Source organism: Pantherophis guttatus, chromosome 2 (genome assembly GCF_059756535.1).
Source record: "Pantherophis guttatus breed Tessera chromosome 2, ASM5975653v1, whole genome shotgun sequence".
Classification (NCBI taxonomy): domain Eukaryota; kingdom Metazoa; phylum Chordata; class Lepidosauria; order Squamata; family Colubridae; genus Pantherophis; species Pantherophis guttatus.
Window position 1 is genome coordinate 166,028,247 of NC_142064.1, and position 21,910 is coordinate 166,050,156.

A 21,910-nucleotide genomic window follows, 5' to 3' on the forward strand; every position below is an offset into this window, starting at 1 on the left:
AGAGAGCTTGGATTGTGGTCATTGAGCAGGGCAATCATATGAACCCCTCACTTAATGACCACAATGACTTAAGACTAAAATTCCAGGCTCAATTGTAATCAAAAGTTAAGGGCTGCATGAATTGGTCATGAAAGACTTTAAATGGACACCATCTGGCCTTCATGCTGAACAGCATTCCTAAGGGAAGTAAGTGATATTATGTGCAAAGCATCGATTTCTATCTCAGAGAGCCTTAAAGAGGCCTCTGATTGACGTAGATAAGGCAACAATATGCACCTTTGACTTCTCAGCTGCCAGTCCTGTCTATCCAGCATCTCAGAGATGAATATTCTATGTATGATGTTGCATCTCCTTTCACTTCTAACCCATCCCACATTCTCATCTCTTCTCCTACACATACTGAATTTGGTTCTCTAGGGAAATATTTTATGTATGAATAAAAGAAGGAAGTGATGTACAACTTTTCTACTATTTTCCCTCCCTTCATTTGCACTGACCAGAGAAGTTCAGTCCAGCCAAGTAATTATCAACTTTTTTTCCAAGGTACTTCCCTTCCTCTTCCTTTGGCAAGTTGGTTCATTGATTTTATTCTGTAACAGTGTACTTATTTAGGGGAAGGGGTGGTTTTAAGAATGATGCATTCTGCAGAACAGGGAGAGAAAATCTGTAGCCCAACAAAATTTCTTTCCCTGAGTGCCTGAGTGTTCTTCTCAAAATGGAGAAATAAGTGTCATGTGCCATAACAATGGGACAAGGATTTTGAAGACTCACATTGAGCACAAAGTTCTGCAATGGCTCTTCCCTACCAACTCATAATAAAGACAGGAAGTACGTATGGGATGGCACAGGCAGACTGGTTTGACTGTCCCCTCAAGCCCATTTCTGAAGCCTCAGAAGACCAAATGAGCAAGTGTTGATAGCATGAATATTTTGAACAAGATCCAAGTTGCTGCACTGCTTGCAACAGTGGCTCTAGACTCTTGTGTGTGCAGTTTATATCATACATATTAACTGTGAACAGCTGCTCATACCAGACCAAATTAGTACATCAGCCTTTTGCCATTGATGGTAGTGACTAAGGGCAGCTTCAACTTAATGATATGTAATGCAGTCAGAGGCAATAAGTGTGCAGATGACCATTGTAAATTGGGAAATCTAAGTTCTTCTCACAGCAACTACGCGATGCGTGATTGATAGTACAGACCTTTGAAGGCAGGAATGATACCCACAAATCATCAGTACAGTGATGTACAGGAAATTCAGTTCCTATGTCAAGCAGAACAATGATTATTTTCAACTGGCTAACCCATGCTTTGCTAAATAAGACAGAGCAGCAGAGTGCATATCTTGCTAAGCCACTAAATATGGGCTACAAAACAAAATGGTAAGGTGTACACAATATCTTAAGGGACGTGGCTCAGTGGCTAAGACACTGAGCTTGTCGATCTAAAGGTCGGCAGTTCAGTGGTTCAAATACCTAATGCCACGTGATGGGGTGAGCTCCTGTTACTTGTACCAGCTTCTGCCAACCTAGCAGTTCGAAAGCACATAAAAAATGCAAGTAGAAAAATAGAGACCACCTTTGGTGGGAAGGTAACAGCGTTCCGTGCACCTTTGGCGTTTAGTCATCAGGCTATATGACCATGGAGACATCTTTGGACAGCGCTGGCTCTTCGGCTTTGAAACGGAGATGAGCACTGCCCCCTAGAGTCGGGAACGACTAGGACATATGTGCCAGGGGAACCTTTACCTTTTACACAATATTTAAGATAAAACCAAAAAGTTCATAAGATGACTAAGTATAATGCACAAATTCAGGCAGTGTGAGGAATCAATCCTAATCTTCCAGCCTTGGCAACATCACATCCAGATTATTGAGATCAAAAGGAATGAGTGTACTTTGGATCTGAAAGGAGGACTTTGTGAAATTAACCCCTACTTTTCAGATAAAGTGGCACAAACAAAAAGCAAGGGACAACTACAGTTGATCAAATCCGGAATAAAATCTCCATTCTGCAATGAAGATAAACTTCTTAAACCAGGAGACCCAAGGTTCTTTCTCAAGTGCTATCTTAACTATAGTATGATATATATGCATAGTATGTGTTTTTCAGAAATAAGTAACCGTAAAACTATAGTTACAGTTAATGCAACATGAAATGTAACCCTGATTTTCATTTCATGGTCTTGCCACCTTGCTAGATTTTTGCATTTGGATATATTATCGCCCTAATCTTGCTTCTCCAATCTTCTAGAACAAATAGTGAGAATTCTATGCCTCCTGTGTTTTCTGCATAACAGATTGTGTAACTTATTGCATCCAGAGGCTGACAAAATATATGACAGCATGGCAGCCTGATTAGCCAAGTTAAAATTTATACAATTGCCTCTATTTTAAATTATTTAGTAGTCATGGTATTGCAGCCAAGGCAGACTTAAGTAGGAGAATGAAAGCCACATAGAATTGAATCTGTTAAGTGGGCAGTCATATAAATTGAAGAGGAGAAATAAATAACTCAAGAATGCAATGTTGCATTATCAAGAAGCCCAGGGATATCCTTATGGCATTCCATCTAAGTTTTAAATAGGTCTATTTCTCCTCCTTGTTCCTTCAAGTCAGTTTGGACCAGTGGTGGGTTTCAAATTTTTTTACTACCGGTTCTGTGGGTGTGGCTTGGTGGGCGTGGCATGGCTTGGTAGGTGGGGCTTGGTTGGCATGGCAGGGGAAGGATACTGTAAAATCTCCATTCCCTCCCCACTCCAGGGGAAGATTACTGCAAAATGCCCATTTCTTCCCGATCGGCTGGGACTTGGGAGGCAGAGAATAGATGGGGGCAGGGCCAGTCAGAGGTATTTACCGGTTCTCCGAACTACTCAAAATTTCCACTACCGGTTCTCCAGAACTGGTCAGAACCTGCTGAAACCCACCTCTGGTTTGGACTCCTAATGACTGATAGTACAGAACAAGTCAAAAGAACAATCTTGTTGGCAAAATTTATGGGCATGGCTTGTGAAAGTGTAAAGTTTCCATGCTGACTTCATTCCTAAGGCAGAGCTAGAACTCCCAGGTCCCCCAATTTCTAGTGTGGTACCTTTAACCACCGCTCCAAACTGTCTCCAATTATGTTTAGCTTTTTGAAATTAATATGCCGTAAAAAGGAGAAAGAGGACGGGGGAAAAGAGAAATGCTTTGCACAGTACATATTACTTCCTTCTGACGTCTGGCTCTCCCAATTTCCTCTGCAGAAAAGCTATTTGCATCATACCTCTAAAATAACACCAATGAATATATCTAAAGAAGCTAAGCCTGATGGTACCAGGAAAATGGAGAAAATGAATTCTGCCTTTTTCAAAAAACGCTTTCTGCTGAAAAGCTGTAATGCAGAAATCAATTTATTAGTATGCAAGGAATGTCTCATTTCCTTCTCCAAGAGTGATAAGAAACTCTTTTCCGTTCTATAACTGCATATTGACTCTGTAGGAGTGAAATGATTCAAAATTTTGGGCAGTTTTCACTTCCTTTCTTAACATTTGTGTCATAGCAAATTCAGGTCCTCCTGCCCACCTAAACAATATACATTCCACACAGCACTGAAATTACTAAGTTTAGCACATGGATGATATATAGAAGCACTGAATCAGCAGCTGTTTTCTTCATATAGCAGATAAGTGGGGAGAGAATTCCAAGGAAGTATTAGATGTGTGTCTTCAATAAAACTCCAAATGATTTGTTTTAAAATGCAACACATTTTAAGGAAGGGTGTGGGTGGGAAGTAAAGCAGGATTCATGGTCTTGAAAATAATATATATATAGTGTATGGTTATTGACTCTCATGGACAATGGTTAAGCCTGGAGTAAGATGTTTTCCTCTTGACAGTCCTAGCTTCTGTGTAAACATCTGCATATGTAGACACTTGAGTTCCTCCTATACTATTATTATAAGACTTTAATTTTTGTTGAAACTATACACAAGCACTGTGCAAATACTATCTATCATTTGGGAGATGCTAAATCAGAGCCAGTTTCAACTTTTATCAGATACCCACTAAGATTCCAAGTCCTTGTTAGGTTTTTACTATAGGACTTTAGCTCAGCCACCCTTGGACAATTTTTCTCTACCTCTTCCCTCTTTGTGGAGCGGGGTGTATGTGCTATGATGAGTAAGATGTCAGGAAATGTTCCTTACCTACATTAACCAATTTCCTGAATGACCTCCAGGAATATGGATCCCCATTCCCAAAGATGTCAGGATACTGACTCCTGTGGAATTGTAGGAATTGAAGGCCACTTCTGGATGGTTTGCAGGTTGGGGAAGACTACTATTTGTGAAGTCTTATGTGTCAGCAGCAGTTCTTCTATCCCAGATTCAGGCAGACAAATAAACTATGGCTGCTCTTCCTCCTTAAATCTATTTGGCTGATCCAAAGAGAAACATTAGTATGGACCCTGGCTGAACTGTAAAAATAGAATTGGCACAGGAAGGCTGGGCCCCACTGCACAGTTGAATGATGCCAAAATGACACATGTACAATGGCATTTACACAAAAATTTTGCAATAATACACTTGCATCATTACGGGTCATCATTTGTGCCCCTCGCAGGATGTCCACGGGGTTTCAGGTAGCCTAATTGTCCACCAGCTGTGTGTGAACACTGGAAGGGTCCATAGTTGATTTACTACCTGGGAGCTATAAAATTAACCAGTTAATGGCTGGGTTCATAATGTTACACTAGTGGTTTTAAACCATTGTTCTTGAACTGCTCACACACCCTCTAAGCCAAGAGCAAAACAAATTATACGCCCATAGTAACAATTATTTTTCAGTTCTAAAAGTAAATTTCTAGAATTCCTAATCTGAAGAACTCAGAGATAAATTTATGTGGGTATATTTACCCAAAGTACGATTCATCGGTAAAGCTGTAGACAGAGTCAGTTTCTATTTGACCCTATTTGGTGGATACTCATGTATTATCATGAGTATTACCTCACAATCATGTATTACTTTCTATCACTAATCCACACTTTTAGCAGTTCATACACATAATTTATTTACTTGAGAATAACAGAGAAGAAAGAAAAGACACATAGTATTAGAAATCATTTTTCATGAGCAATATGCATTCCCCTGTGCCAATGGCCAAGAATTAATCAGTGCTGAACAAGAGTATACCTGATAAATCTTTTAATTACAAACTTTGCCTAGGAGAAATACATCAGAATACAATCAGAATTGCAAGGTTAAGCAGAAATTCTAGTTTACCTAAGTATGAACAAATTTTAACATATTGCAATAGCTCTGTATGAGCTCATTAGTGCAACTAAAACTTGACAAATATTTGTATTCCAGGAAGAAGCTGCAGCAGTTCCTTACCCTCCTGCTTTGCAAAGAAATGAAATGGTGCCAGTGCGAGACACGCTATCCAAATAAAACTCCATGTCATGCTGTCACAGAACTTTCCCATGCCATGGTGCAACTTATTTTTAAGATGTGGCTGTCTCCTATATTTCCTGTTTGGTGCTTAATTAAAAATGGAACCAGAAGGCAAAAGATTTTTTTCCACAGAGTTAGAATCATCAGAGTCACATACATCTGTCCCAAATGACTAAGAATCCAGGAAACAAATCAAGACCAACAATCTTTGCTTTATTACACTGGTGTTTTTCTCACTCTCCATTTCTGATCTTCATCTGCACAGAAACTATGATGCTGAAGTGGCCACATTTAATTTGGATTTCACTCACCTAATTACATTAACTGTTATTCAAGTTGACTGCTTTCTATGGCATCATCAGAAAATGTGCATTGTTACAAATCCATGCTGAGCTATGCTTTATAGGACCAGCAATTTCTCAGACACTCTCAAAGTAGATGCTGGCTATCAGAAACCCTCACTGCACATCTTTTAATCTTGGATCAATGCAGTAGTGGGTTTCAATTTAGTTTGCTACCGGTTTGCTCGTGCGTACCAGCGCTTGTACATGTGCATGGCGCTTATGCGCATTGCAGAAGCATCTGTGCATGCGGAGAAGCGTCCAGGCGGGTGGGCGGAGCCTCCAATCCGGGGCGAACCGGTAGCAACCCACCACTGGATGAAAGATTTGGCTGTGGCATAAACCTTGGATTGAATAATCCCTCCAGTTGGCAATTCTTAATAAATAATATGGCATTATATTTACTATATTGTTTACAATATTTCTATCTATATCGGTTCAGTGTTCTAATATTAAATTATTGTAAGATTATATATCTATGTGCATCAATAAGATTTGCCAGTATTGATAGTCTGCATAAACTGGTTCTCCCTCATCAACAGGATGGTGCAATATATATTAAAAGGAATAAGAAAACTCATTCACATCCTTGACAAAAAAAAATTAAGCAACCCAATTTTCCCTAAACATCTTCTCCAACTTTGCTATTAATATGTAAGTGGACCTACATTTAGATCTTGCTTACCCTGAGTCAAATACCATCATGAAAGAAAAGCAAAATATTAATAAACTTCTTCACCCATTATAAACTGTCTACTTGGACATTTATTGTCTAGTACACATTTTTTCTACAGCCTGTCATTCCTAAGCACCGAACTGGGACTAATATGATTTTATTGTATTTATATTGAAGAGTCAATTAACAGACAATCATGGATTTTGATCCAGGAAAACCACAGCCTATGACTTCAAGGAGAAAGAGGACAGAGGTGTTCATTCTTCTAAATATTTATTTATTCATTCATTCATTCATTCATTTACTTAATTACTTCCTGCCCATCTCAATCAATGATTCTGAGTGACTTACAAAGTTCCTATGCTGCTACTCAGGGGGAGTAAGGGAGGTGAGGATGGAGAAGTCTGGTATATTTTTCAAAAACATAAGGATCCTTCAGCAATGAAATATTTGAAATGAGCATCTGTTACTTTTTATGGAATATGAACAAAGTTTCTGGAATCTCTATGCACGTCCCGAACACTTAACAATATACAATATCTCTTCATGCTAAGCCAGTTTCAGAGATTGAATTTCAGTTCAGGGCATGACTAGAACAGAAAAGAACAGCATTCTGGCATGGTGTGACAATGGATTTCACATCAGGAGTTTTGATTTCTTTGCTGTTGTGTCCAGCCTATCTAACACTCCAGAGCTTTTGAATACCAGCACAGGGAAAAACTGGGCTAATGTGAAAGGAAATGCCTTCAAAGCCTTGCCATGTCCTATGACTGCAGAAAGTTGGAGGAAAAGAGAGGTGCCCATTCTTGTAAATCCAAGATGGGAAAGGAGTGTCCAAATTAGCTTTCCTCGATTCAGGGATCTACAAATGTGCTGAACTACTACTTCAACTAGTATTTTCATCAGGTTTAATGGTTGGGAATGACAGAGTCCAGCACTAAAGATATTGGTTTGAGAATAACAGTTCAGCCTAATCTGAATAGGCAACAGCTATTCAATAACAAGATATCATCACACAAGGGCAATTGATTAGCTAAAGTGTGGCAGTCTTAATATGCAGCGAACAACTCAGTTCTCAGCCTGGGTCAAGTTCTAAGCAATAAGCACATACTTCAGAGGACAATAGACTGAGAGCACAAGAGAAAAGTTTTTAATTCCAGTTTAATCCCCTTTTAACTAGTTTTATTTATTTACTTACTTATTCGGTTAATACACTGTTTCATTTCCAAAGACTTTTAGGATTAGGATGGCTACTTCTGAAAAAACTGAGAAAAATATTCTTGTACTTCAAATACAGCATAGCAGCCAAACGCCACTGCAGGAAATTGTGGAAACAAGATTAATTTTCTCCAGTAATGTGTGTTGTTGTTCCTTAAATTCCTGTCAAGCTGTTTTGAGGATATCTTTATATTGCATGTTAAGAAACAGTGACATATTTTTATGGCTAGTCAAGTGCTTAGTTTTACACGTATAGCTGAACTGGCAAGATTGGATTCTTACACTTTAACCGGAATTTATTCTTGCTTTTTTGAAATCAGTCTCCAACATATACATCTATGGAATAATTTCTTGCAGATTAACGCATTAAAGAAATGTACCATAACTAAGGCTACCAATGCATTGACATGGAATTATAGTATGTGTGTGTATGTGTATCAATGTATGATACAAGCAGTCATGTCTCTATTTTATATAATCAAAGCCAATAACTGGTGGTTGAATCCAAACTCTGGTAAAAACTGGGAGGGAGGGAGGGAGGGAGGGAGGGAGGGAGGGAAGGAAGGAAGGAAGGAAGGAAGGAAGGAAGGAAGGAAGGAAGGAAGGAAGGAGGAATAGTAGTGATAAATGCTGGGGAAGAAGAGTGTCAGAGACATGCTATGAACTATTCTAATTTGCATGGAAAAAATCTACGACTCTCCCAAAAACAATTTACAGCATCCCTTACCACTACAGTATACACACTGGCTAGGGATTCTGGGAGTCACAGCGTGTAAACATCTATACAATTTACTTCTGGGCTAGACTTTAAGATTATAAAAACATATGAAGATAATAACCCATGCACGTTATCCACTAATTCAACTTTGGCATTCAGTCTATTCCTATATTGAGCAATAGTATAAACACAACCCGAAAGTTGGCAACAGAGTCCTGAATCAGAATATAACTTAAGTGAGTAGTCCGCGCTGGATAAAATCATGCACTTCTAGGTTAAGAAAATAATAACATAATACAGTTCTGATTGTATCTAAATGGAAAATAATACGCCCTGAACTCTGCTGAGTTGCCAAAGGGATGTGAGGCGGTGGCCAACCACCTCAATTTTTCCAGCTTCCCTCGCTTCTGCTCCCATCCTCCAGTTCAATGTAACAAAAGGAATGGTGGATCTCTTGGGCTCCCAAGACAAAGGTCAAATCCTACTCACACCTGCCCACTGAACTTCTGAGTAAGAGAGCTCCAGTTGTGGCCAGAAGCCATACTTCAATGAAGATGCAGCTGTTTCCATACTTCAATAATCTCCCATTGTGTAGATGTTTTTTTTTTAAAAAAATGCTCTACTCTTCTGAGAACAGAGCATACCACAGTTGCAGCAGAAAACATGGCAGGGGGTGGGCCAAAGTCTGTGACCCAGTACACCTTCTGTTTTGTTTCCAAGGACAAAAACAACAGCATCCTGAAAGCTTCCAATCAATGCTGTGTAAACCATTCAACTGCTTTGCACTTTTAATCATCTCACTTCATGATGGAGCTTGTCACTGCTAGGATTTTATTTTCTGTTCTTTACAGGCAGAGAGAAGCCTACCAATTTATATCTAAGGAAATACAAAGTCAAAATCTTCCAAATACAATCACCACAATGAGATGAGTCCCCTTTCCTGCCCCAGCCCCTGTCAGCCTAGCAGTTCAGAATCATGCAAATGCGAGTAGATTAATAGGTACCACTTTGGTAGGAAGGGAAGTGTGTTCTGTGTGCCTTTGGTATATAGCCATGCCAACCACATGATTACAGAAAATGTCGTCAGACAACACTGGCTCCCTTGGCTAAGTAACAGAGATGAGCACTGCACCTTAGAATAGGGCAGGACTGGACAGGGAAACCTTTACATTTTTACTATTCCCCCAGCCAAACAAGTTTTGCAATAGCGAAACTAAAGGAGGAAAAAAAATAGGATCAGAGGCTATGACCTATCCCCTAACTTCCTGAGTGAGGCCCAACTTTACAATTTTGCAACTTAAAATATTAGTTGTAGCACAGAGATTCAGAGTCCTACCAATGCCCTTCATTGAACTTCTTTGTAACTTCACAGAATAGGAATGAATTAGTAATCCTCACATGTTTCTGCAAGTTATCTAAGAGAAAGAGAAAATGGTAAAGCAAAAAGCCATTTATCTACCCCAGACAGAGTTGGATTTCTTGGTCTTTCCTAATTCTCAACTACAACCTCTCTGTAGTGCTGATTCACCCATTGTGCTTTGTTTGACTAAATGTGATGTTTGGTTTGTAAACCTCAATTTAGAGCTTAATCCCAATCAGCTGTAGATTTAATAAACATGCAATAGATCAGCGGTCTCCAACATTCATGGCTTGGTGGCCCAGCTGGTGGGGGGAGAGGGGAACCGGGCTGTACGAGTAGCAGGCTGGCACACATGTGCACTTGCAGCTCAACTTGTGCAAGTGGTGGGTCGGCACACATGCGCATGCACACGCAGCTCAACTAGTAGTGTTGTGCATACATGCATGTCTGCACCAACCCACTACATGCGCAAGTCCAGCTGCCCACCGTTCACGCAACAGCCCAGTTGCAAAAAGGCCCGGGGATTGGGGATTCCTGCAGTATATAGATAGCTAGACAGACAAATGTTATTTATTATGGTCATTGATCATTGCAAAGTAAATTAGGTAGGCAATAGGGTACCATATTGGGCATTGGCTTATTTACCTTCGCTAACTATAACACAAAACTTTGTAACATTTATGGAAACTTTACAGACTATAACACAAAACTTTGTAACATTTATGGAAACTTTACAGACTATAACACAAAACTTTGTAACATTTATGGAAAGGGATGGATTTCTGTTGGAAAATAAATAATAAAAAAATCTGAAGCTTTTGAGAATTTTGTTATTAAAGATTATGAGGCCAGAGGAGATATGCCTGTAAAACTGACAATATATAAGAACTGTGGTCTCCAATAGCACAAGAGCAAAGTTTAGTGGCATATGACATTTTCTTAAGCTTCATCTCTATGATGGTTGTGAGGTGAGTTTTAAAGTAGCCAAAGAATAAGACTCTTCTAAATTGTGGAACTATAATTGGATATAAATGTTAAGTAGGTATAATTTGTGCAGATTGATGATTTTCAAAAATAACTCCAATCAGGAATGTCTATTCCATTTCACTTTCTATATCGGTTGTCTGAGAAAGTGGTGTTTTGGGGGGAATTAAAGTCAAAATAGTGCTTATGTGAGGAAACCCCATTCCAATATGAAAGGTTTCAATCATATAGCCATGATACTATCTTGAATCTTTTGAACTCATCTGTATCTCTCTCTCTTTCACAAAAGCCCTGATATTATCCAAAACTAGAGAAACTATTGTATTTCAATTTCTGAAAGAGTAATCTTTTCCATTATGAGATGAAGTTGTTGATTAACGTTATAAACCAGATTCATGTGGGAAATGGATAATCTTAACCAATAAGCAAATATATTTCACCAAAATTGTTCTTCACCTTAGTGATCCCAACTCCTGATGGAGTACTAGTTTGGGTAAATAAATCAGAAAATACTATGCAGAAACATGGATTGCATGCCCTCTAAACTGGCTGTGTTGCTATGTGAATTCCATATGTATGAACTTCAGGTGTGAATAATTTTAATATGCCATGGTTAAAAACATACCATAAAAGAATGTCCAGATTTGGACCTGATTATGTTCAGTTTGGAGATTTCTTGCTTGTTTCAGTGCTAGCTAACATGTGAGATATGTGGCTTTAAGTCCAAACTGTCCCATGGAGAATCCCCCAATCTTAGTGCCCATTAGGGCACTAAGCTGTAAATTCTGGGAGATGATTTTAACTCTCAATCAAGGTTCAAAATTCCAACACTGAAGTGCACAACTGAATGATGCCCAAGTTGGCCAAGTCCGTCTTACAGCTCGCTATCTTGTTCCCAAGATTTACCCATTCTTAGACTTTGTCCTTGTCCTTGGATCCACCCTGATTTCATTTATAGGCCTAGAAAAGAGAAAGCTTCTTATTACCGATCAGCAGCTTTTTGAATGTGAGTTTTTCCTGCCTTTCCATCTATGTCAGTATATGTGGTTTTAAGTACTCATACCAGACAAGGAGAAGAATTTTTAACAAGGAAAGACCATTTCTAGAAAGGAATAAGACTGCCCTCCTCAGTTTGTCAATCCTCCTCCTCAAAAACAAGGCTATGCAACAACTGACATCAGTGGAAGTATTTTAAAATCTCATTGCCATGTAGCCATGTTTTCAAATGCGACCAACAAAAAGGCCTACCGTGTTTCCCTGAAAATAAGAGCCTGTCTAATATTTTTTTGAACCCAGAAATAAGCACTTGGCCTTATTGCCATGCGCTCAAAAGCCAAACTGGGCTTATTATCAGGGGATGTCTTATTTTGGGGGAAACAGGGTACTCTCCCTTCTCATGAAGTCACTCCTATTTTTTGTTTTAAAAAGTCACTTCAGCAAACTTCAGCAAGGCTTTAAAATAACTTCTAAGATCCCAATAGAGGCCATTTTTAAACCTCACAATAAGGCAGGGTTGGGGGAAAAAACAATGAAAGGAAGTAGCAAAAGATCAAGGCAATAAATGTAGTATCTAGGGAAAATTGCTCACAGTAGGTAGCTCCTCTGACCTCATTTGGTGTGCACCCCCTCCCCCAAAATATTTCCATGGGTTGAAATACATTTCCAATTCCTTATATGCTATACTTTACTATACATGGAACCGAATACAAATATAACCTCAAAACTGCTATTACTATGCAGAAATCTACTGGAAAATTGGACCTGTCTGATCAGATTTACTTACATTGCAACCATGCTCATCATCCCCTTGATTCTAAATAACTTCATTGGCTTCATATTTGCTTTGTAGTTCAATTAAAATGTTAGTAAATAGGACCAGCTGCCCTTAGCTACAAGAGAGAATGACTTACTTTTTTAGCAGTGCCTCCTTAGAGACAATCATCTAGCACAGAGATGGCTAATCTTTTTGCTGTTGCGTGCCAAAAGTGGGGGCAGTGTGCACATGTGCGTGCCCACACCATAATTCAATGTGCCCCCCCCCATGCATGCTTGTGTGACCTCCAACACTCACCCCACTTTTTGCATGTGATGGCCCGGTGGGCCCGGTAGGCCTGTTTTTCGCTCTCCCCAGGCTACAGAGCCTTTCTAGGAACCTGGGGAAGGCAAAAATGCCCCCCCCCGGGAGGCCCTCTGGAGACTGGAAACAGACCATTTCCCGCACACTGGAGCTGAGCTAGGGCAACGCTCACGTGCCCACCAATATGGCTCCGCGTGCCACCTGTGGCACGTGTGCCATAGGTTTGCCATCACAGATCTAGCACCTCTGTTGCACTTCTTTTGGTACTGGCTATAAATATTTTTATTGACTAAAGGCACTTTCAATTCCTTAGTTAACTCTTGGCTTACACACTGCTTTTAATTGGTGTCTTTTCTCTGTTTATTACTATTGCACTATATACTGCATTATTGATATTGTTATATATTGCATAAATCATTATTATGCAGAAGGGCCAAGGAAATAAAAGATGTTATATACATTATTTACATTATGGACAAGGAACCTATGCTTACCGAAGGCCAAACTGGAACTATTTCAGATACCAAGGTTAGTACAGAGAGATGCTGGTACTTAAAGTTCAGCAATGCCTGGAAGATCACCAGTTGCCCATTCCTGGTTTGCATAAGCCAGTAAGCAAAAGGATCTGCTTTGACTAATAGCAGTTTTTCCAAGTTCTCATTGGAAAAGCCTCCCTCATTATCTGCTTCTTCAGCTTCTATTCACTGGGAATGGTCAAGGTTTTGAATGCTGGACCATCATTGTGAAGAAGGGCTGCACCCAAAGTTGCAGCATCAGAAATGGTAGCATCAATGCATTCCACCCCCCCACCCCCCCATTCAGTTCTATGTTTTAAACTCTCTCTTTCAAAGCTGAGGTTTTCAAGATACAGCATACCATATCCGCTGCAGAAACAGCAGAGGCCCTAAAATTTGTATAATCGGCTTTTTACAATCAAAGGGGGTGGGGGGAGAGATGCGTTTCCCCCTCCCCTTCCTTCTGTAGTTTTGATTCTCAAGTTACCACAACAGTGTGAAAGCAACAGTGCAAAAGAGTACCAGGCAGACCTGACATGGCTCCCTGCAGACAGTAAACAAAAGAGGCCATTTCTGGGACTGGGATACATTTAAGTTATTTTAAAAAAAAACCTTTGAGTATCAAAAAGAGAAAGGAAACATTTACATGGCTCCATTAGTCACAATAATGCAGCAGAATACTGGATTGAAGCCAGAACATAAGCAGATTTTACGTTCTGATAACAATCCAACAACTGTACCTCCAAGGGACCCCGAAAGACAGACAGACAGACAGACAGACACACTCTCTAAAGGCCTTCCTGATTCTCTGCCTTGGAAAATCAGAAGCTATTGGACAGAACAGGGAAAAGTACACACACACACACACATACACACACACACACACAATCTTGAGCCTTGAATTTTCAGAATGGGTGGGCATGCAACTAGCGCCAAGCAAAACAAACCGGGAGGGAGAGGGAGAGGGAGAGGGAGAGGGAAGGGACCTTCCAGCCTCATTTTGGTCTGGACCACAACAAATTACAAGGCGCTGCCTGAGCTACAGCTTGGAGGTGGGGGTCCCTGTCCTCACACACACCCTGAAACAGACGCTAGGGTCACACTCTCAAGAAGTTCATGGCGCAGCACACACTCTTCCAAAGCCAAATGAACATTTACCAGGTGAGATACATGGACAAGCATCTCCGGACAAGGGGTGCCTCATTTTGCTCTCTGTATAACAGGCAAGGGTTGTTGTTGGAACCGATAAAGTTAGAAAACAGGACTTTTCCTGATTAACAAATCACTTTTTCTTTTTCAGCTGCAACACAAGGAAAGTGGAAGAGAGCGCCAGGCCCAGCCCTGCCTGCGTGAACGAGACCCAAAGCTTTCTTCCGAAGAGGGGAGAAAAAATGTGTCTCACATTTATACATCTTTAAATTAAAACTCCCACTTTAAAACGGGAGCATCTACCTGGCCAAAATAGAACCAGGCAACTCACACGCCTTTATGCCTCACCAACCCGCATCTACGTCTATTTTACTAGAGTCCCCCTTCCTGCCGCAATCCAATATAGCCTGATCGCATCCCGCCGGGGGATCGGCTCCGCCATCCGACCCACCATCCCAAGAATAACATCGGCCTCTGCTCCGGGTGTTTCCGCTGGCTCGTTAGCTGCCGCGAGTGAGGGGATGTTGTCTTGGATCTGGAAACACACGAGCGGAAAACGGCGCCCGAGTAGCCGCGGGAGGGGTGGGGGGGATCTGGGGTCGATCCCGCTTCCTCCTCTTCCCTCTCCCTTCGCGATCTACCTACCCTCGAAGTCGGAGATGATCCCTTCCAGGTGCGCGTTGACCGCCGGATCGGACATTGCCTCGCTCAGCCGGTCGCCGCGCGCTTGGGAATGCCGCCCTCGCCTCCCCCGAGGTCCTCGGCTAAAGGCCGGAGCGCGGACGGAGAGCAGGGCGCCCTCGGAAGGCCCCCTAACAGCGAGAGGGGAGGTCGAGAGTCGGCCGCGAGGCGCTCGCAGGCGAAGAGCCCCCCCCGCCCCGTGGCTCCGTCCCGCTGAAGAGAGTCGAATGAATGGAGGAAGGAAAGGGAGCCGCGGCCCTCCCCGCCCCTCCGCACTTGGCAGCCCCGCTTGCGCACAGGCTGCGGCGCACGCCTGTCAAGCCGAGCCGGAGCAGGGCAACGCCGACCACAGGCTGGCGAGGAAGCGGCTCGGCTCTTTGGCCCGGAGGGAGGGAGGGAGGGAACGAGCTCGCTCCGTCCTAAAGCGTTGCCGGTCCGTAAAAACCACCAGCCCGGGGGGAGGGGACTGTCGTCCTGCCTCCAAAGAGCCGCTGCCATCAAGGAACGAACTCGGGTCACTCCGGCCGGTCAGCGCTGCGACAGCCTGGAAACGAGTTTCTGAGAATACGCAGCCTCTTCCATTAACGTGAATATACCCTGTAGCTACCCATCCAGGAGAAAAAAAAATGTACGTTGGGCGGTGGGAGTGTATTTTTTTATTACACTAAAGTACTCTAAAACCCATCCTTTCCTTTCCCTACAGGTAAACTTGACACCTATTGTGCAGCTTGAAAAGTCCAGACACCCTGTTAAGCAAAAGGGAATATTTACAAGTAATCATCTCGTAGCCTCAGGACCCAATTCGACACCGGCCCACCAACAGACCAGCGCCGTTTTGTTTCCCAAGCGAACCATCCGTCTTCTTTTCATCTCACGGTGCCTTCAAGGAAATCAAAGTAGCATTACCGGGAGCAATCCATTGTTAACCATTAAAACAATCCCGGGAGGGAGGTTGAACTAGAAAGTCTGGAAAAGCAAAGAGGGGCAAAGGGTGGAGGGGGGAACTAATTAACAGTCTTTAAAGACTGAGCAAGGGATAATTTTAAAGGACCTTCAGGCCAATGCATGGCGTGTTGCTGGAGAAAGACAACTGGGCTAGTAATTAGGAATGACTGCAGCAGTCTATCACCCCTCCCTCCCCTCCCTAACATACAAGTATGGTGCCCTTCAGGGCCATGGAGCTACACTTTCCAGACAGACTGGCTACCCCAGAAGAATTCTAAGTAAGGATCCAGGAAATGAGTTATGGTACTTTTGTTAGATTAAAAATCTAATAAATAAATAGAGCTTTGCAACACTCCAATGTTAGGATAGAATCAAGATCACATGAGGTGTTAATACCACTTTAGAATGCCTTGGTAAGGCCACACTTGGAATATTGCATCCAGTTTTGATCGCCACAATGTAAAAAAACATCGCCACAATGTTGAGACTCTAGAAAGAGTACAGACAAGAGCAACAAAGATGATTAGGGGACTGGAGGCTAAAACATAAGAAGAACGGTTGCAGGAACTGGGTATGTCTAGTTTAATGAAAAGAAGGACCAGTGGAGACATGATAGCCATGTTCCAATATCTCAGGGGTTGCCACAAAGAAGAGGGAGTCAAGCTATTCTCCAAAATACCTGGACAAGAAGCAGGACAAGAAGCAATGGGTGGAAACTAATCAAGGAGAGAAGCAAACTTAGAACTAAGGAGACATTTACTGACAGTTAGAACAATTAATCAATGGAACAATTTGCCTCCAGAAGTTGTGAATGCTCCAACACTGGAAGTTTTTAAGATGATGTTGGATAATCATTTGTTTCAAGTGGTGTAGGGTTTCCTGCCTAAGCAGGAACTAGAAGACCTCCAAGGTCCCTTCCAACTCTGTTATTCTAAAGATTCAATTAGGTGAGCCTCCCACCTGTGTCTGGCCATTGAAAGGGGGGTGGGTTTGTAGTCCAACACATTTGTAGGATGACAGTACTGGGAAAACTGCTTTACGCCACGGCCATTCTGTTCTTATCATTCCTCTTCTGCCCAGTGCATTTCCTGGGCATTTTTTTTATTTTACATGAAACGAACTTTGCTTCCTACTGTAAATGGACAATTGCTGTGGATCAAGCTCAGCTTCTGGTGTCTTCAGGGATACATCCATGCTTTCCCTCCCTGACAATAGCACAAATGTACATGTAGCTCTATTCCTCATTCATGCCCTTAGCTCAACTACTCCACCCCACCCCTTCATCTTCAACCATCAGCTTGCTATTTTTGCTTTCATGTGTAAGAAAGTCAGTTCTTTGTCACCGTGGTTACTAATTAATGAAAAGACTAGTAAAAGTAGCAACTTATTTCTGAAGAGTTTTAAAATGTTATCACATGGATGTAAGATGCTAATAAAAGGCAAACTTTTTCAAGTGTTTTAGAGTGACTGGACTACAGCTGGGGAAATTCAGCTGCAAATTTGCCTTCAACCATTAAATCTGAAGAATGACACTTTCTCTTATCTTAGCCTATTTCAAAGATGATGGTACATTTGCCTTGAGCTCCCTGGAGGAAATGTGACTGTGAATATAGCAAATACATGAAAAGAAGTTAAATCTCTCTGCGCTTAAAGCACCACTGTGCATGGTCCTTTAAATAGAAAAATAGGATAAAATATTTTAAATAAATAGTTACAGAATTTAAGAAGATATTTAGATGGCTTTTTCTCATGCACTCTAGCAAGCTGGACAAATCTGATAGGGCAATGAGTTTCTGTTACATGCTTACACATGTTTTCAACATACTAAGAACATCTGTTCGTTATTTATTAATTACATATTAATGTTAACTGAAGGTGGGTCTCAGCTCTCTATGGTGACACAATCTTTCCTGCACTGGTGAGACTTTTCCATGTTTAATGTCTGTTTTTATTAACAGCATGACATAGAGGAAATTTTAGATGAGACAAAATTGTTTTATTTTTTAAAGAAAAGCTATCAGAATAGTGCCCTCAGCAGGATACAGTTTAATCTAAGGTAGGAAAAAAATGTGTCTGCCATACTTTATAAGATCAAAAAGAGCAATAAGGAAACTTTGCCTGCCTTGAATGTTTCAAGCTGTTTCCGAGCTTGATTTTGGGACTGTTGAACTGCAACATTCTGAATAGCTTCTTGCCATCCAGCTCTGTTTGCAGTCAGTGTTTGTGAAATACATAGTCCCCATTTATATTAACAGTAGGCGACTATTTGAAAACAGGTAAGAGCCAGAATTCTCTCCAATGTACCATGTGATGTATTTCAGAACAAAATTAGCATTAGGCCACAGTAGATTTCTAACTAGCAGCATTACTCTCGAGTGCAAAACTGGCATTCCTTAATTCTAAAGAATTGCTGTGATTAGCATCTCTTTATCACCACTGATAAATGCGGGGCTAGATGAATCAAAAGTTGGAATTAAGATTGCAGGGAGAAATATCAACAACCTCAGATATGCAGATTATACCACTCTAATGGCAGAAAGCGAAGAGGAACTAAAGACCCTCCTAATGCTGGTGAAGAAGGAGAGTGCAAAAGTTGGCTTGAAACTCAACCTTAAGAAAACTAAGATCATGGCTCCCGGCCCTCTCAATTCCTGGCAAATAGATGGGGAAGAAATGGAGGTAGTGACAGATTTTATTTTCCTGGGCTCCAAGATCACCGCAGATGGGGACTGGAGCCAAGAAATTAAAAGATGCTTGCTCCTGGGGAGGAAAGCTATGGCAAATCTAGATCACATACTAAAAAGCAGAGACATCACCCTGCCAACAAAAGTGTGTATAGTCAAGGCTATGGTTTTCCCAGTTGCAATGTATGGCTGTGAAAGTTGGACCATAAGAAAGGCTGAGGGCCAAAGAATTGAGGCCTTTGAACTATGGTGCTGGAGAAGACTCCTGCAAGTCCCTTGGACTGCAAGGCAATCAAACTGGTCAGTCCTAGAGGAGATCAACCCTGACTGCTCTTTAGAAGGCCAGATCCTGAAGGCGAAGCTCAAATACTTTGGCCACCTAATGAGAAGGAAGGAGTCACTGGAAAAGAGCCTAATGCTGGGAAAGATTGAGGGCAAAAGAAGAAGAGGATGACAGCGAATGAGGTGGCTGGATGGAGTCACTGAAGCAGTAGGCATGAGTTTAAATGGATTCCAGAGGATGGTAGAGGACAGGAAGGCCTGAAGGAAGGTTGTCCATGGGGTCATGATGGGTCGGACATGACTTCGCAACTAACAACAACAACAACAATCACCACTGAATCAACCAGGGGATGATGCAAAGATACCTACTGGTTGGCAAATGCCCAGTGCTGCCTCATTGCTGGGACTGAAAGGAACCCTTTAGCATTCCTTCTCCTGCAGTGCTAAAGAGAAACCACACAATCCCTTTTGGATGCTGTTTTTCATTCTGTATGCTTATCCAAAAGAATGAATGGAATGGAAGAAAGAACCTGAAAGTAATCTATCTGGATATTAATTTAGACTAAGTATTATATTAGTCCCCTCCCCCACTAGCTTAATGCCCACTAAATGTGGATTATCCATCATCCCCCAGGTCAGCATGGCAGGTAGGGGTGAGAATATCCATAGATCAACATAGTGGCAATTGTAGCATAGATGACTGGGGAATGGCTCATTGATTTTGGCTGCTGAGTTTTATTTCAGAAGATAGTCCTACATATTTGTGTTCTTAAACTCTGTCCCAGCCCACAATTAAAAAATGTATAATAGTCCTCCACATACAAATATTTGTTTAGTGACTGTTTGAAGTTATGATGGTGCTGAGAAAAGTGATTTACAAGCAGCCCTCCCACTTTCAACTGTCCCAATGTCCTGTGGTCACAGATCAAAATGTGGGTGCTTGGCATTATATTTATGTGATTTACATTGCAATCACAATTGCTATTTGTGACCTTCCCAGCCAGCTTCTGACAAGCAAAGTCAATGTGGAAAGATGGGTTCACTTAACCCATTATTTGCATTATTTGCTGAATGACTGCATGATTCACTTAATAACCATAGCAAAAAAGATTGCAAAATCTGGTGTGATTCACTTAATGAATGTATAGCTTCTGGTTCCAATTGTGGTTGTAAGTCAAGGACTACCTGTAATACTGACCTATTGGACCAGTGCATTGCCACTGTCCCTCCTCTCCTAATACACATTTTGATTACTCATTTCTGCATTTCAATTGCAATCTGAAGAGCAACTGTGGGATAAGAGTCAATTTGTACATGTTATTGGTGCTCCTCCTTCTCTCTTTTTTTAAAAAACCCTGCTTATTATTATTTTTTATTATTATTATTATTATTATTATTATTTAATTTGATTTATATGCCGCCCTTCTCCGGAGACTCAGGGCGGCTTACAATGCGTTAAGCAATAGCCTTCATACTTTTGTATATTTATACAAAGTCAGCCTATTGCCCCCACAATCTGGATCCTCATTTTACCTACCTTAGAAAGGATGGAAGGCTGAGTCAACCTTGAGCCTGGTGAGATTTGAACTTACAGTAATTGCAGACAGCTGGTGTTAATCACAATGCTAGCAGTCTGCTGAGCCACCAGGCCCTTTTTATTTTATAAAAAGGAAGGAAATCCTAGTTTGTATTGAGACCTTGTGCTACTTTTTAAGACATCAATCCAACTCCCTGCTGCTCTGTGCCTTCAAGGAGAAAGAGGCCAAGTAAGGATGGCTGAACAGACACAATTATCAATAGAAAATTGATGGAGGAACCCAGACAACACTGAAAACAGATGCCAGGTTAAGATCCTCACAATACTTTTTCTTTCAAAATAATAATAATTTAAAAAGGCTCATGCCTTTAAGCCCCTATGTGAGGTGTGTGGAAGGGGCCCGGCAGCCCTGTTTATTTCGAGAACCCACTGTTTCCTTCCCTGCTGATTTATCCATAATGTGTAATCTATGCTGCATTGCAATGCTGCCACGCAGAACTAGTCCACAGCCACACACTGTGAAGAGCATGATAGTCATGGGGCAGAAATGAGGACTCTCTGGAGGGCGTCTGACATGACATTTTCAAAAAAGGCCAAATCGCAAATCGGATGAAACAATAGTGCAAAAGAGGTGGAGTGTGTCATACACAGATAAGGGATACAGATTCTACCCCTTCTTACCCCCCCCCCACTTTTTAATTTTTTTTTTTGCTTGAGCTAATTTCTAAAGTCATGCTAAGCTTCTTTTAGCATTTGCACAAAAAGACAGGAAACCACACTGCCTGATTTTGGTGACTGTGCAGATAAAATTCAACAACCTGGGCTAAGGAAGTGGGAAGGACCCTCACATGGTATTTGGGCCACCGGTTGTTACGCTTGATCTAAAGGAAGAGTCTCCAAACTTGGCAACTTGATGACTTGTGGACTTCAACTCCCAAAATTCCCCAGCCAAGTCATCAAGTTGCCAAGTTTGGAGACCGCTGATCTAGAGAACACATTAAGTTAAAGCCTCACTGTACTAACCCCACCTCCCCCGAAAGGGAGAAGAGAGTGGAAAAGTGATTTGAGGAGGCATGAACAGGATGGAAAAGTTTGTTTATTTATCTATTTTAATAATTTACATAACCATCCACTTTAAACTAGTAACTCTGGGCAGTTAAGAAACAATACAAAAACCCTTTTCTAAAGCCAATATAAAAATAAATTCAAAATAATTATATCATAATCAGGACACCACACAAATAATTCACAATATATATGTTTGGCTTCAGTAATAACCTGGCCCTAACATATGAAGGAAAGGTTAGATC

General features: G+C 41.3%; 1 protein-coding gene and 1 long non-coding RNA gene across 4 annotated transcripts in view; one reads left to right on the top strand and one right to left on the bottom strand.

The window, feature by feature from the left end:
- Positions 1-21,910, bottom strand: part of SEPTIN9 (septin 9) — a 262,977-nt gene that overhangs the window by 129,296 nt on the left and 111,771 nt on the right. The window contains exon 1 of one of the 3 annotated variants that reach the window (XM_034408525.3): positions 15,117-15,611. The exons of the other annotated variants lie outside the window; for them this stretch is intronic. Within the exon in view, the coding sequence (XP_034264416.2) occupies positions 15,117-15,171 (55 nt within the window). The 5' untranslated portion in view covers positions 15,172-15,611. Of the gene's footprint in view, positions 1-15,116; positions 15,612-21,910 lie in introns of those variants that run through there. 3 annotated transcript variants of the gene reach the window in all.
- LOC148115410 (uncharacterized) lies at positions 15,524-17,550 on the top strand. The gene is made up of 2 exons (XR_015732491.1): positions 15,524-15,780; positions 15,856-17,550. It is a non-coding gene; the product is annotated as an uncharacterized LOC148115410 (long non-coding RNA).